We start from the raw sequence: 17,766 nt of genomic DNA on the forward strand, positions 1-17,766 counted from the left end.
CAGAAAACTTAACTAATACACATAAAATGTAGCAAATTAAATTTTCTACAATTTTAAATCTATTACTTTTTATCGTCAAGTGACCAACAAAAAAGGTATAAACAAAAATAAGAGAAAATTTTGTAAGAAGTTTCATTTTGGAGGTTATAACTTTTTGTCCGTTCATTTTACAATAAAATAACATCATAGCAATTTGATAGAGGATTTTTCATCAAACAATTTCCACAATAAAGTTGTTTCATTTTATTTATTTATCTAGGTTTTACAGCGCTTCAAACTTGACCAGATTCTCGAATTCTCGTAGGAATACAATAAAAACAAAACCTAGGGCTTACTTTTCTATCTATATATTTATTTTTTATGATTTTAACATTCCTATGCTATTATTAAGCTATTTTTGACCCTTTTCCCGGCCACCTATGAGGTAGAGTCTGGAGGCGCGTTTTTTGTGTGGTATCCCCAATGGGCCTAATCCACGGAAAATTTCTAGACAAAATAATATTATTTATTATTATATGTTGAAAAAGATCTATCATAGTTATTATTTTTTCATTTTTTTCGATGATCCAGGCTGCGAGTCAAGATCTGAATTAGTACTCGAGGTGAATTTTTGTGGTATAATGAGAGTTAGGCAGGAGTTAGACATCAAAGAAACATGAAACGTAAATCACGTTTCATGGAAATAAAACACTGCTAAACAAATAGACATCGGGCCATTTATGCGACTTTCCGAAAATAAAAATGTTTTGTGAGCATGAATCACACTCGTTTCATTGGTAGGCGGACTTTAAGATTTGTTTAGCCGTGTTTTATTTTCATGAAACGTGTTTTACGTTTCATGTTTAATGTTTTACGTTTCATGTTTCGTTGGTGTGCGGCTCGCCTTAGAGTTGGCGTCATTATCGGTATTTCATCTACGAATTCATTTTCTTCAATAATTAATGTTGATATGTCCATGATGTTGCTGCAACTTTCACCACCATAATAGAGGTACACTGCTGAACATTTGAGGTCTGCTTTTCGGCAACCACATGCACTTCCAGCTTCCATTGCATCTGCTAAAGATGAATTTCTTCTTCATTCTTCTTCTGGACCGGCGAATTTGTCGTCAAACAACGTCTTGGGCGTTTTCTATATATGCTTAGGGTTCTAAGATTTATAGTGGGGAGAAAGGTCAGAAATAGATTAATAATAGCATTGGAATGTTAAAATCATAACAAATTGTATGAATAAAAAATATTAAGATAGAAAAGTAAGCCTAACGTTCTGTTTGTATTGTATCCCTATGAGCATTCGAGAATCTGGCCAAGATTGGAGCTCTGTAAAACTTAGATATATAAATAGAATTAAATACATTTATAGTGGAAATTGTTCGCTGAAAAATCCTCTATAAAATTGCTTTAATGTTATTTTATTGTAAAATGAACTGAAAAAAAGTTATAACATCCAAAAGGAAACTTGTTAAAAAATGTTTCCATATTTTTGTTTATATCTTTTTTGTTGGTCACTCGACAATAAAAAGCTATAGACACAAAATTGTAGAAAATTTAATTTTCTAGATTTTATGTTTTATTAGATTTTCTGTAGGGTTGATAGTTTACGAGATATAGCGCGAAACCTTTTTGCACCCCTTTTCCAAGATGGCGGCCGGGGGACAAGGGTGGCGACCCCAAAAACTTGAACATAAGCTTCTACTGATCCCCCCTATACATTAAAAAAATAAAATTGTCTCCTCTAACAAATGAAAGGTATGGCCTAAAAAATGTAACATTTAAATGGACTATACACGCAAATATTAAAATGCCGATCGTCGCGGTCCGTTCCGTAGCGGGTTGTTCCGTATAAGTGGGCGCCGGTCTTTAAGCTAACTTACCTTAGTACGAAAGTTGATACTAACCAAAATACAGGGTGTCAAAGTTAAACTTTTATTTTATTTATTTTTGAATATTTTCTGACAGGCATGAATGAGATAATAACACGAAATTTGGTAGATTATTTGGGACGAAAGACCTAAATTCCCCAACAAAAATTATATATTACCCAGAGAGCGCCACATACGTCTTTCATCGCTCATTAAATACGTTCAATTTTTTTTGTCCCCCACCCTACATAACTTTGAGATCAAAACTTGTATTCCTGTATTATTTTTATTTAAAAAATGTAGACTATATTTATCTCGGTAATCTCAACTGTTTTCGAGATAAATGCATTTTAAATCTACGATGCAAAATCAATTTTTTGCATTTCATTTTAGTTACTAAAATCCATTTAACATATTCTTGTCATACTTGGCAGCAAGTGTAGGCACTGTACACCCTACTAAATTATGTTAAACAAACGTTTCTGGGTACTACCAGAGGCGTACGATGGGGGAAAGTGAATGGTTCACCCTTCCCAAATTCTACGCCACTGGCGGGACTGCTATTTTAGTGCATTTGCATTCTCCAATAGTTTCTATGTAAATAATGTACTCTTTATTTGTAACGATAAAGTTTTTAATTTTCGAGATATTTGTCGACGTTAAAATCGAAGGGACATAATACATTATAAATTAATAATCAAAATAACTGTTCCTTTTCATTTTTAACTTCATTTATATCGAAAACTAATGACTTTATCTTTGCGAATGAAGAGTATATTATTTACATAGAAAGTTTTGGAGAATCCAAAAGTTGTACTAAAATAGCAATTCCGCCAGTGGCGTAGAATTTGGAAAAGGTCAACCATTCACTTTCCCTCGCCGTACGCGTCTGGTAAGCCAGATAAGTTTTAGACCAGTAAATGAACGGGAAATTCGGCGATACCGTGTAATTTTCAGGGGCAACTCCGAATTGCATGAAAATTTGGATTTAGGTTCTACTTACCCTCCACTTCAAAGTTGAAATTGTGCCGTTGGTCGCTTTTACTTGAGGGTGACAGTCACCCCTTCTCGGGGGTGAAAAAACATATGTTCAAGATAAGACCGGAAATGGATAAATTGACTGGTTTTAAGCAACTTTTGTTCTATAGAGTTTTTTACTTAAGTCAATACTTTTCGAGTTATTTGCCATTGAAAATGTTGATTTTTCGACAAAAAAAAACTACGTTTTCAGACGGTTTTTCGCAAATAACTCAAAATGTAAATATTTTATCGAAAAAAATATCCTTAGCAAAAGTGTAGCTTATAAAGAACCCAAAAAAATGGTGTATCAGTAAAGTATATCAATCAAATAAAAACAAAGTTCTGGCTCATAAAAAATACGTTCGTATTCGTCTAATTCCAAATCGAATATTTCAAGGTGAAATCACCAAAAAATTAAGCACTTTTCAGGAAAAACCCATTTAAAATTTTTTAAAGTATTTATAAAAAGCTTTGTTTTAATTGTTAATAAAAGTTTTAGGCCCTCTTTTTTTTTGTAAAAAATCATGAAAATCTCGCCGTGTTTAGCTCCCCAAATGAAATTAATCGCTAACGCTTTACAAACAATTTACTTACCTTTCTATTTTTTATATGATCTGTCAGTCTCACCGGTTTAAAGTGTTTATTTTTGAAAGGGTTATAATTGAGAAAGCTTGAATGGGTCACTAATCACGAGTGTATGCAAATTTTGAACAGCCATATCTTAATCAATTTTTGTCTTACGGAGAAACAAAGTGAAACTAGCATATTTATAATAGCAAAACCTACATTTTTCTACTCTTTAAGATTTTTCTTATCACTAATACTTTTTAAGTTATTTTGAAAAAATGAAATTTTCCACTATAAACTTTTTTTTACTATAAAACCAAATGTTTTCAAAAATAAGCACTTCAAACCAATCAAACTTACAGATCATATAAACAATACACATACAGTTAAAATATATGGTAAAGCCAAACGATTAATTTCATTTATGGTGCTAAATAGAGGGAGGTTTTCACGATTTTTTTTACCAAAAAAGGGGCCAACTATTTTTTTCAGTGTAACTCGTTTATTTTTGATGCTGCAAACTTTTGTAAAAAACAAATAATAAGATTTTTTTCAATACTTTAAAAATGTTAATAAGGTTTTCCCGAAAAACGCTTCTTTCTTCGGTGATTTCGGGTTGAATTATTCGATTTGGAATTAGACGAATAAGAACGTATTTTCATGAGCTACAACTTTGCTTCTACTCAATTTTTAGACTTTACTGGTACACCATTTTTTTCGTTTTTTTATAGGCTACACTTTTATTAATATATTTTTTTCGATAAAATATTTACTTTTTGAGTTATTTGGGAAAAACGGTCTGAAAACCTAGTTTTTTTGTCGAAAAATCAACATTTTAAATCGCGAATAACTCAAAAAGTATTGACTTACGTCATCTTACGTAAAATACTTTATAGAACAAAAGGTGCTTAAAATAAGTCAATTTATCCATTTCCGGCCTTATTTTAAACACACGTTTTTCACCCCCCGAGAAGAGGTAAATGTCACCCCCAAGTAAAAGCAACGAACGACACAAATTCAACTTTGAAGTGAAGGGTAAGTAGAACCTAAATCCAAATTTTCATGCAATTCGGAGTTGCCCCTGGAAATTACACTCCAAAACGGTCATTTATTGGGCTATTTGTTTAACGTAATTTAGTAGGGTGTACAGTACCTGCACTTGCTGCTAAGTATGACAAGGACAAGGAAATGTCAAATGGTTTTTACTAACTACAATGAAATGGAAAAAATTGAATTTTGCATCGTAGATTTAAAATGCGTTTATCTCGAAACGGTTGATAATCCGGTTAACTTAGACATCAAAATGCTTGGCAAATAACAAAAATTGCCGGAGAGCCAAATTTTGGTGGAGAGCTAGGGTATACCATAACAAATAAAGTTTAAAAAGTCCCCATCGATCCCATGTGTGCGTCAAAAGTTATTCGGGGTCAAAGGTCAAAATTTGAGATTTTTTGGATTTTTTTCGAAAACGGTAAGTTTTATCAAAAAAAACTTCAAACCAAAGTTGTAGATCTTAACATTCTCTACAAAAATTGTACTTACAATTGTTTTCCTAAGAGTTACCATTCCTGAGATATCGCGATTTTAAAAGTTACTTTATACATTATATGCACATATAAGCCACGTATATACATATACATATATGTGGCCCTTAAGACAAGTATAAATGCCTATTTGTGTCTCTTTTATATAGTATATTATACTATTCTGAAAATATTTCTTCAAAAGTTAATCAGTCCCAAACTGAATTTCCTCTATCCACGTGGCCTTGAAAAACATTTGGCTATGCCATTGTTTAAAAAAGAACAGATTGTCTATTATAGGTAATGGCTACAGTATTGTCCGTAGGTTTGGTTCATAATATTATCTGTTTCTTTTAGTGCTAAAGGCGGCTACAATGACTCGACAAAGAATATTAAAGCTGCAGAACAACGTCGTCGAACTACAAAAGCATCATCGGGTTCCGAGATTATCTTTGATGAAAATATAACAGTTCCAGCGAATCAACAACAATTTTTCGCCAACATTAATAATAAATCTCGTTTCATTTCCATGTTAACTGACAAATTAACAGCTGTGAATATTGAAGTGAAACAAGCTAAATATGACGCAGATGTCCTTATAATTGAGACAGCAATTGAAAAATTTAAGGCAACAAACACAACAATTGTAGTTGGTGAAGATGTTGATTTGTTGGTACTGATTACTGCAAGGACTCCAGTAGATAAAGTTATTTATTTTCTGAAACCTGGAAGGGCTCAACAATGAACAGAGATATATTCTTCGAAAAGTTTATCGGCTTATCCTAAATGCCAAAACTACATTTTATTTTACATGCGATAACCGGCTGCGACACTACGTCTGCAATGTAAAGAAGGGGCAAAACGTCAGTCCTTAAATTATTCGAAAAAAAAAAAAGATTTGACTGATTGCTGTAAAGTTTTTACAGAACTTGATTCTACACCGCAAACAATAATTATGGAAGGAATTCGCTTTCTTCTTGCTGTTTATGGAGCTCCAAAAAAAATTATTTGTCTTAATAAATACCGATACTTAACTTTTGTAAAAAATACGCGAAACAAGAAACAAGTACAACTATCATGTCTTCCTCCAACATCAGCATCTGCTTTTCAACATTTGTATCGAGTATATTATCAAGTTCAAACATGGCTAGGCAATGAACTGAATCCAGAAGACTGGGGTTGGAAATTAATAGATAATACTCTGGAACCGATTAAAATCTTACTCCCACCTGCTCCAGAAAAACTCCTTAACACTATTTTTTGCAATTGCAAAAAAGGTTGTAGTGCCAAAAGTAGATGTAAAAAAGTCGGGTTGCTGTGTTCTCTAGTGTGTACCAAATGCCAAGGTCAGTCTTGCTCAAATGTCCAGTTTAGTACAACAGAAGAAGACTCCTGTGATTTTAATGAAGAGACCAATGACTCAGTCATATTTGAACAATTTTTGAACATCCAGCAAGAGGAAGAGGAAGAAGATGAAATCGAAGAAGACTTGACTGTTGAAGTAGCCTTTCAAGAATATGAATCTGATTAAAATATCTAAAGAAATCAAAACAATAGTTAACCTAATAATCAATAGCAATATCAATAATCAATATCAATAATAAGGTAATATCTAGAACTTGACCGGTATTGTTTCCTTAAATTATCCTAAAATTGTGAAAACAGTTAGTGGAGTAGGCCTACAGAGAAAACCACGGTAAAAAAACGCGCCGAGTACACTACCTCACAGGTGGTGTGGAAACGTGTGCATATCATGTATAATGTGACTCTTTGAATCCCGATATCTCAGGAATGGAAACTCTTAGGAAAAAAATAGTAAGGACTCTTTTTGTAGAGAATTTTAAGATCTACAACTTTCGTATAAGGTTTTTTTTGATAACACTTACCGTTTTCGAAAAAAATCCAAAATATCCCAAATTTTGACCTTTGACCCCGAATAACTTTTGACGCACACATGGGATCGATGGGGACTTTTTAAACTTTATTTGTTATGGTATACCCTAGCTCTCCACCAAAATTTGGTTCTCCGGCAATTTTTGTTATTTGAAATGTCTATATAGACCGGGTTATGAGTTTAGCGAGATAAATGTAGTATACCTTTTTCTGGTAAAAATAATAGGGGAATAAAAGTATTGATCTCAAAATTATGTGGAGTGGGGGATGAAAAAAAAATTGAACGTATTAAATGAACGCTGAGAGACCCCACTTACCAAATTTCGTTATGTTATTCAATGCCTGTCAGGAAATATTCAAATATAAATAAAATAAAAGTTTAACTTTGACACCCTGTTTTTCGGTTATTATCAACGTACGTACTTAGGTAAGTTAGCTTAAATCGACCTAGTTTAACTTCAGGAATATAAGGTTAAACTATGGCTCCTTCGTTAACAAACACCCTGTATATATGTATATAAAAATAAAAAACCGCTAAACGTCAAAAAAATGAGTGGCGCATACAATGTTCCAGCTACAAAAGTGCTGATATGAATAAATATAACGTGGCGTAAAAAATGTATTTTTATTTGATTGATTTTCAATTTTTTTCATTTGAATATATTTGAATATTTTCATTTGAAAGATTTGTCCATAACATTTGCTAAATTTGAAGTAAAACGCGACACAAAAAAGTAATTTTGATACAGTTTTGATGCATTTTGAAGCCCTCTTGGGGCACGTTTTACTTCAAATTTAGCAAATATTATGGAAAAATCTGTCAAAATAAAACTAGAATTTTATTTTCCATCAGCATTAAAATACAGTTTTGCGCCACGTAATCTTCAGCTTTTTGTAGCTGGAATATTAGGCCTGGATCTAGCGTACCAAAAAAGAGTTTATTAATAGCAAGCTGAAAATTTGCTAATAGTTTAACACTGGAACAGGGGAAGTTTTAATTGTGGAACAGTTTAAAAATTTGGAACGTGAGACTACGAAAACGTCCCATGTATTTTGTCGGACAGAACTTCCAATTGATTTGTTACTCTTTCATTAAACTCTCATACAAACATTTCCCCTTTTTAAATAGAAATTGAGTCAAATTTCTGAGCTTGGCAACTTTTGAATGGTACAACCGATTTTCAAAATTAGACATGCGTTGGAAATGTAATGATCAATACTATCAGAAGCCATAGAGGTCGAACTAAAATTTTCGAAATTTTTGGGAGTTTTGGGTACGAGAACGAAAAACAGGCCCCAAATGGGGAGGTCCGTAGAACCGTTGATTGTAAAACCCACACCCTTTGACGAAAATGGATGGTTAACATATTTATTGGCTGGACTCTTCATAAACTTTAAGAAGGGGTTTGGCCCATTTTTCAATTTAATCAGGCTGATACACTCGAAAACTTAAACTTACAATTAGGATAAATTATTACTTCAGGTATCAGTAATAATAAATCCATCTTTCTTTCTTCGAAGATGTATAGGTACAAGAGCAGGAAGTTAGAAGATTATTATTGTTTCCGCTAATGATCCTTTGAATGAATAGATAGTAACTCGACCTATTATAAATACCAAATTATTCTAGATAATAAAATTTATGCAACCGTTCTTAGACACGCACATCTATTTGACTCGGATAATAGCTTGAACAGGTAAGTATCTTTCTGAGAATTTTTCTACAAATTATTTGGTAGATATTAAATATAAATGCAAAACTGCATAAACAACAGGAAAATGGTAATTTACATAAAATAAGTCATTAATTTAAGAAATTTTTTAAATAGTTTTGATAGGGTGTTCCATAAGAAAAAATATAACTTTGATATATATATATATATATATATATATATATATATATATATATATATACAATAGCACTAAAGGCCTTAGAGGCCCATGGCTTGAAAAGTTTGTTTTTTTTTCTTTCTTCATTTTCACGTTTCTTTATGTGCTGAGCTCTTCTCTGGCTTGATATGTGATTTTCCTCCATTCCTTCCTGTCACTCATTTTTCTTTTTTGGCCCTCTAGCCCCATTCTTTCCAAATCTTTTTCGACGTCTTGCTTCCATCTATTTTTCGGCCTTCCTCTTCTCTTTCTTGAAGTTATAGTGTAGTTTAGTACCTTTTTTGGAGTCCTCGTGTTTGGCATCCTTTCAATGTGACCTCGCCATCTAAGTCTCTGAGCCTTTATCACTCCTATTATATTAGGTTGGTTGTATAATTGCTTTAACTCATCATTTGATCTTCTTATCCATAAACCGTCCCTTATTTTTCCTCCATGTATCTTCCTTAGTATTTTCCTTTCCCAGATCTCCAGTAAATTTTGTTCATTTTTTGTCATTGTCCATGTCTCACTGCAGTATGTTACTATTGGCTGTATAGTTGTTTTGTATAGCTGTACTTTTGCCCTTCTTGATAGAAACTTGCTTTTCAACATTACATTAAGCGCATGTACACTTCTATTGCCTGCCATTATTCTAGCTTGTATTTCTTCTTTAATGATAGGTTTACGTGATATTATTGCCCCTAGGTATGTAAATCTTTCTACCATTTCGAATTCGTATGATGTTCCTTCTTCTACTTCTACTTTAAACTTTTGACCATTCCTAAACTGACCATCTGTCCACTCCATACATTTTGTTTTAGTTGAATTTATATATAGTCCCATTTTCTTCGCTGCTTTTACTATTCTCTGTACCATCTCCTGTAGCTCTTTTTTTCCTCTTGCCAGTAACACCACATCATCCGCAAACGCCAAAACTTGGTGTCTTCTTTGATATATGAGTCCTTCTCTATTGATTTTTGCTTCTCGCATTATTTTTTCTAGGCATAAGTTGAAGAGTAAAGATGACAGAGGATCGCCCTGTCTTAATCCTTCGTTTACTATAAATTTTTCTGATGATTGATTGTTTATTTTGACTCTGTTTTCTGTATTCTTCAGAGTGAGGTGTATCATGTTACGTAGCTTTCTGCTAACTCCCAATTCCTCAAGCGCCTCTTTTAATTTCTTCCTCTTTATTCTATCGTATGCTTGTTGGAAGTCGATGAATAGTGCTATCGTTGGTAGGTTGTGTTCATAGCTTTCTGCTTGTAATTCTCTGATTACGAATACTTGGTCCGTTGTGCTTCTCCCTCTTCTAAATCCGCACTGATATTCGCCTATTATATTTTCAGCTTCTTTTTCAAGTTTGTCTTTTATTGATTTTCCTAGGATTTTGTATACGGTATTTAGTAAAGCTATTCCTCTGTAATTACTGCATTCTGTTTTGTCGCCTTTTTTATGTAATGGGCAGATAATTGCTTCCTTCCAGTCCTCTGGTATTCGTTCTTTTAACCATATATCTTTTATGATTTTGTGTATCCAATCATTCAGCAATTTTCCACCATATTTCATCATCTCTGCTGTTATGTTATCGCTTCCAGGGCATTTGTTGTTTTTAAGATTTCTAATTATTTCCTCGATTTGTTCTTTGCTCGGTGGATTATCTTCTATGTCTTCTAACTGTTCATTTTCTGTCTCTTCTTCTATGGATTCATTTTGGTTTGGCTTATTCTTGCCATTTAGTAATTCGTCAAAATACTCTTTCCATCTCTCTACTATTTCTGCTTCGCCGCTTATATTATCTCCAGCTTTGTTTTTAACGAATATGGGTTTTTGCTGGTATCCTCTTTTCTCGTTTCTGGCACCTTGATACAGGTTTTTTATTTCTTTATTTCTGTAGTTCTCTTCTATTTCTTTTAGCTTATTATCTAAGTGTTTTCTCTTCTTTTCTCTCAACAACCTCTTTACTTTTTGTCTTTGTTCTATACATCTATCATGCGTCTCTGTTGTTTCTTTCTTGATCATTTCCATCCTTAATGATTGTCTTAGTTCTATTTCTTTTTGGCACTCTATGTCGAACCACTCCTTCCTCTTTTTAATCTCTTGTTTATTACATTCTTTTGCTGCTTTGTTCATTACTTGCTTTATAATTTCCCAGTTGTTCTCCGTTTGTTCTTCTATTTGTATCTTTTTTAGTTCCCTTTCCATTGTTTCTCTGTATGTTTCTTGCTCTTTTTTTGTTGCAAACCGAATTGGTTTATTTATACATTTCTTTTCTTTTATTTTGTTTTTGTTTTCAGGTATCAGTTGCTTCATTTTGATACCCACCATGTAATGGTCGGAGTCGGCATCTGGTCCTCTGTATGTTCTAATCTTCTTTATACATTGCTGCTCTTCTTTTTCGATCAGCACGTGATCTATTTGGTTTTTGGTCTTTCTATCTGGCGATATCCATGTTTCCTTGTGTATTTGTTTTCTTTCGAAATATGTGCTCATTATGATCATATTTTTTTCTCTTGCAAAATCTATGAGGAACTGTCCGTTTTCATTAGTTTCATTGTGTTTACTATGTTTTCCTATTGTCGGTCTAAATACTTCTTCCTTCCCTATTTTGGCATTTGCGTCGCCTAAAATAATTTTCATGTCGTATCTGGGTATACTTTTGATTGTTCTATTTAGTTCACTGTAAAAAGATTCTTTGACATCATTATCTTTTTCTTCAGATGGTGCGTGAATATTTATGAGAGTGATTTTTTGGTATTTTCCCTTGATCCTGATACTACATATTCGATCTGATATTGGTTTGAATTCTACTATTGCTTCCTTTAGTTCTTTTCGTAGCATAAAACCTGTGCCTAGTGTTCTATTCTTTCCGCCGCTATTAAAAAACACTGTATCTTCTATTTCTAATATATCATTTCCCAGCTGTTTCGTCTCCTGCAAGGCTACTATGTCAAATTGGAACTTTTCGATTTCTCTCGCTAGATGTTTAAGTTTACCTTCTCTATATGTGCCTCTTACATTCCATGTTCCTAAAAGTAAGTGTTCTTTTCGACATGTTCTCTTGTGTTTTTGTCCGGTTTTCATTTTTTTTCTCTTTTGTCCTTTTTTTGAATTATCGTTATCCTTTTTCTGTACTTGTGTCGTCATCGTTATTCCCATGGTACAATTGTCTGCTAGTTTTTTGATGTTGTTTTGATCATTTTTCCTTCTTTGTCGTTCCACTTCCATTCGTTGTTGTTTACCCATATTTTTTTTACTCCAATCTTGACTTCATTTCCTTTGTTTCTTTCTTCCTGAGCAATGTTTCTAATTGTTTTCTGTATTTCTCGTTCTCTTATGGTTGCATCTTCGTTAATATATACCTTCAGCCCTCTTATTTCTTTTAACTTATACTTTTTTTCCATTATTTTCCTTTTTTCTTCCTGGTTTTCTAATTCAATGAGGCATGTTTTTTCTCCTAGCTTGTGAGCATTCCTTATTTTAACCTCTACTCCTAAGTGTTGTTTGATGAAATTGTTAGTTGTTTCTTTTAACCCTGCTTGTTCATATGTGTCTATCCTTAGACCGTTCATGACTACGTTATTTATTCGTCGGTGTTTTTCCATAACTTCCATGTGGTTTGTTATTTCTCTGAGTTCCTCCTTGATTTCTATATTCTCTTGTTTTATTTCCGCATTTTCTTTTCTCAGCGCTCTGTTTTCTATATTGAGCTTTTCTATTGCTTCCTTGCTTTCTTTTTGATTTCTTTTTATTTCCTTAATGTCATCGGTGAGGTGGCTCATCATTATTAATAATTGATCAATTTTTGTTTCTTCATTTCTTTTCTCTTGATTTTTTGTTGGTGTTCTCGAGAACTTTTTGCTCTTTCTAAAAATATCATCTTCCTCGTTATCCATATATCTGTCCTTCCTTTTTGACCCTCCTTCTGACTGTGTGTCATCACTGTCTAAAGTTTCCAGATACCTTTCCATTTTCCGGCGCCAAACACTGTCTTCCACCTCAAAAGTGCGGAGAAGACAGCGTTTACCGTATTTATTTTGTATATTTATTATCGGTTGTTATTTTCTGTGGTTACCTGGAAAATCTACTCACAACGGCAACGTCGCAATTTCATCGGTCAGAGTTTCGTGTCTACGTTTTGTTGTTAAACAGGCTTTACAATTTTAGCGATCTTACTTTTTGTATGTCCTTGGTTCTATTTTGATGTTATTTCACCGATTTTAATGTTTTTAATTATCACTAACCTTAACTTAATGTCTTATATTGTTCACTGGATACTTTTAATAACTTATTTCCCGTTACAACTCTCAAAAATTGAGTTTATTGCAGACGGTAAATACAATATTTGTTTTCGTTTTGACTGCCGTGTTGCCAATCATAACTTTGATATACCACTCTTTTTTGGAGCACCCTGCATAATTCACATTATTTTTAGATTATAGTGTTAATGACCCTGTATATTTCTAAGAAGAAATTTTTTTTAAATATTAAGTCGTTTTCCGTACAGAGACCAAGGCGAACAAGATGAACTACTCTGTATATATAGTAGTATTGACTACATTCGCCAAACTATAAACGTGATTTTTATTTAGTTTTAATTGTTAAAGTTACCTCAAATCTCAGATCTCCCAGAGGTGGTTTGGCATATGGAATTCCTAAGAAGGCAATATAAGGTGTTCCTTTATTTCGTGTAGTGTCTTTGATTCCTTTAACATAACCGTCTTCAATTTTAAATTTTGTGTAATCTTTGTTTACCTAAAAAATAAAAACCAAAAGTTTATTATGTAATGAAGTAAATATTCATTAAGATATTCTTCCATATTCAGTAAGAATGTATTATAATATTCTTGCTAATGACAACGAAAATCTTTACTTTCCACTAGGATGGAAAATAGTTGAAGTAATATTCCGAGTACTATTTCTAATTTCAGCGGTGGTACAAAAGTAGTAATTGTACTAATAAATGCAATAGAACTGACTGAAGTCTTAAGCTTAGTCAGTTAAAAAAACGTTACTGATTTTAAAAAAATAACCAATACTAGATACAACCTTTTTAGATAGCGAGATAGTATATAGATTTAGGTGTAATAGAGAGATACCTCATTTGAAAAGTCTCCTAATCCAAAACTGTTCATTTATTATTGTAATGAACTTAATAAATGCTTAGAATATTGAAATTGACGACCTTCAGCAATGATGCAATCAGAAAAACGGGTAGTAAATTGTGTTCTAACGTAATTTACTTTAGTGAATGAGCTTTATTGTAATTCCATTTTACTTAACTAAGTGCATAATTTTGGTAAAGCCTGCAGAAATAAATATTTTAATTATACAGTGTAACCCGAAAAGATTGGTCATAAATTATACCACACATTCTGGGGTCAAAAATAGTTCGATTGAACCTAACTTACCTTAGTACAAATGTGCTCATAAAAAAAGTAACAGCCCTTTGAAGTTACAAAATGAAAATCGATTTGTTTCAATATATCGAAAACTATTAGAGATTTTTTATTGAAAATGGACATGGGGCATTCTTATGGCATGAAAATCTTAAAACAAAATTATACTGAAATTTGTCCACACCATAAAAATTTTATGGGGGTTTTGTTCCCTTAAACCCCCCCCCCCCCCCAAACTTTTGTGTACGTTCCAATTAATTTATTATTGTGGTACCATTAGTTAAACACAACCTTTCTAACACTTTTTTGCCTCTTAGTATTTTTTAGATAAGCCAGTTTTTATCGAGATGCGGCTTCTTTTTTAATATATTTACATAAAAATTTTATGGGGGTTTTGTTCCTTTAAACCCCCCAAATGTTTGTGAACGTTCCAATTAAACTATTATTGTGGTACGATTAGGTAAACACAGTGTTTTTAAAACTTTTTTGCCTCTTAGTCTTTTTTTGATAAGTCACCTTTTATCGAGATGTGGCTTCTTTTTCAAAATATACCTAATAATGTAAATTATAAATAAATTTTCAGATTATTAACAGCTCTCTATAATCGTACTTAACCATATACAAATATGTGGTGGATTCGACAAACATTCAAAATATCTCGATAAACACTGGCTTATCGAAAAAGTAAGAGGCAGAAAAGTTTTAAAAATATTGTGTTTATTTAATAGTGCAAAAATAATAATTTAATTGGAACGTACACAAAAGTTTGGGGGGGTTTAAGGGAACAAAAACCCTATAAAATTTTTATGGGGTGCACAAATTTCACTTTAATTTTTTTTTAATATGTTGCTACTATAAGGATGTCACATGTCCATTTTCAATAAAAAATCTTTAGGAGTTTTCGATATATGAAAAAAAATCGATTTTCAATTTGTAAGTTCAAAGGGCTGTAACTTTTTTTGTGTGCACTATTGTATATAGGTAAGTGAGGTTCAATCAACCTATTTTTGACCCCCGAATCTGTGGTATAATTTATGACCAATCTTTTCGGGACACCCTCTATATCGTTGCAAAGCCGATAAGGGGACCTTTCAAATGAGATGTCCTGTGAACCTGATTTATATTTTAAAAAAATCGTCGCAAAAATCTCGCAAAAAGTAGACACATTGAGAGAGCTAGGCGTTCAAGACGTAGTGATATGAACAAAAGCACGACGACACCCTGAACGTACGGCGAAATGGGCGAAGACGCAGAAGTCCAACACTAAGCGACCCATAGGAAGACCCAAAATACGATGGTACGAGATCTGGAGCTCCGGATCGCAGCAGAGACTGTAACAGAAGAAACAGCTCATAGTCCTCTAAAAAAAAAAGGAGAAGATGATTCTCAAATTATTCTTAAAAATAACACATGGTCGTATAAATAACAAACGGAAAGAAGGAATAAATGATAGTCACTTTAAGATCAGAAACGGACTAGGAACCAGAAAGGCGTTATTTGCTTTTAATGCGTTAGCCCAAAGATGCATGGATATGAACGTGGATGTGTATATTTGTTACGTTGATTTTGAAAAAGCATTTGACAAAGTAACACATAAAAAATTATTTATTAGTCAAAATTCTAAAGACCAAAAACATAGACAAAAGCGACTTACGAATAATAACAAACCTTTACTGGAATCAAAGAGCACAAATTGTAATAGACAACGAACCCAGTCCAGAAATTAAAATCGGGATGTATTATGTCTCCATTACTATTTAATGTTTATAGCGAAGCCGTTTTTGAAGAAGCATTACTATCGTAAAGTGAAGGAATAATAATTAACTGAAGATCTATTAACAACATAAGATATGCAGATGACATCGTGATCCAGCAAGCTCTGCCGAACTACTATAATTACTGGTAAACAAAAAATACAGTTTCTGTGAAGAGTATGGACTGAAAATGAATATAAAAAAGACCAAATACATGATAATAACAAGGAAAGCAAATATACCAATAAACATACACTTGGCAAATGTACCGATAGAAAGGGTTGATAAATACAAATACCCAGGAACCTGGATTACAGACAATAATGATCAAACAAGAGAAATAAGGGCCAAGATGAAATAGCAAGAAATGCGTTTGTGAAAATAAAAACAAAAACTTCAGATTAGAACTGAGAGTAAAAGCTTTGAGATGCTTAATAGGGACTTTAAAGCTGAATATTCAAGCAAGAGCATATTAATAAGCTACAGCCTTTTGAAATATGTTGTTACAGAAGGATACTTAGAATGGCATGGACACAGAAGAAAACTAACACGGAAGTATTGCGAGAAATGGGAAAAGAATACGAAATAATAAACACAATAAAAATAAGAAAGTTACAATATCTGGGACACGTAATGACAGAACAGCGATATGAACTGTTAGGACTGATAATAAAGGGAAAGATAGAGGAGGAAGGAGTATATGAATAAGGAGAGTGTTCTGGTTGAAGAATTTAAGGGACTGGTTAAATGCAGTTTTATAGAACTTTTCAGAACAGCGGTAGATAGAGTTCCGATTGGGAGATGGCACTTAAAGAAGAAGAAAAACAAAAAGACTTAGATGGTTAGGACATGGCCAAATAATGACCCAAGTTAAAATTCCAAAATCTGTTTAAACGCTAGGATAGTGCTAATATATGATTATTATTAAATTAGTTCCTAACTTTCTCAATACTAATCGCTAGTACTAAAATTAATATTTGAATAAAATAAAAATATTTATATATAACGTAGGAAAATATTGGGTGCAACTCGTGCAAAAAGTGTTTATTTCATTCGACATGGTTCCCAACTCAAGAGATACTTACTTTTTGCATTTGTTCTATAAATATTTTTTGTTATAAAATTTTATGTAAACTTACATTTTCATTATTATCTTGATTTAAAACTTCTTCAAAAAGATATAATGAAAGCACACAAAAAAAGTTCACTTTTAACTTCATGTTGAAACAAATAGCGCAGTCACTTCCGTAGTTATTCCTATATATTTACTTATGGATATGTAAAATATTTCTCGAATAGAATATTTATTATACACAGTGTCTCAAAACAACCACAAAACGTGTTTGAAATAAAACAGAAATACCTTCAAAATATTAACAAAAGCTAGGTACTTTAAAAATGAAATACCAGTTAAGAAAATGTTTTTTAACCGCATCAACCCCTAGATTTATTGTAAAAAATTTTTACACATAAGTGGCTCATAGCTTAAATGATGCAGTCGCTACTCAATAAAAGTAGTCAGTGGCTCAATATTTATCAGAAACAAATTACATACTGAAAATAAATTACTATATAGTCCAGGCTGTAAGCTTGCCCCCGTTACGTAAATTATTCCGTTTCGTTTTTTTTGCACAAACTTACTCAAAAAGAGATCCTTATAACAACAGGGTGCCAGGAAGTACTGCGGTCGGTAAATTGTTTAAACAATTTTTTAAAACAAATTCCAAAATCCAATTTTTTCACTTCGGACAAATTTTAGATATTTTGGGTCATTTTGAGCAAAAAAGGTCTTGTGATTTTTCTCTAAAATTGATTGTTGTCGAGTTATATGCGATTTAAGATTTGAAAAACGCAAAAATGGCCATTTTTAAGGCTTGACA

At 32.6% G+C, this 17,766-nt stretch overlaps 1 protein-coding gene across 1 annotated transcript in view; it reads right to left on the minus strand.

Moving 5' to 3' along the window:
- Positions 1 to 17,383, minus strand: part of LOC126889247 (venom carboxylesterase-6-like) — a 77,923-nt gene extending 60,540 nt beyond the window's left edge. Inside the window, exons 1-2 of the mRNA XM_050657345.1 lie at positions 17,026 to 17,383; positions 13,345 to 13,488 (exon numbers count right to left, since the gene is read on the minus strand). Of these exons, the coding sequence (XP_050513302.1) occupies positions 13,345 to 13,488; positions 17,026 to 17,106 (225 nt within the window). The 5' untranslated portion in view covers positions 17,107 to 17,383. The remainder of the gene's footprint in view (positions 1 to 13,344; positions 13,489 to 17,025) is intronic.
- Positions 17,384 to 17,766: the final 383 nt, after the last annotated feature.

Source organism: Diabrotica virgifera, chromosome 8 (genome assembly GCF_917563875.1).
Source record: "Diabrotica virgifera virgifera chromosome 8, PGI_DIABVI_V3a".
Lineage (NCBI taxonomy): Eukaryota > Metazoa > Arthropoda > Insecta > Coleoptera > Chrysomelidae > Diabrotica > Diabrotica virgifera.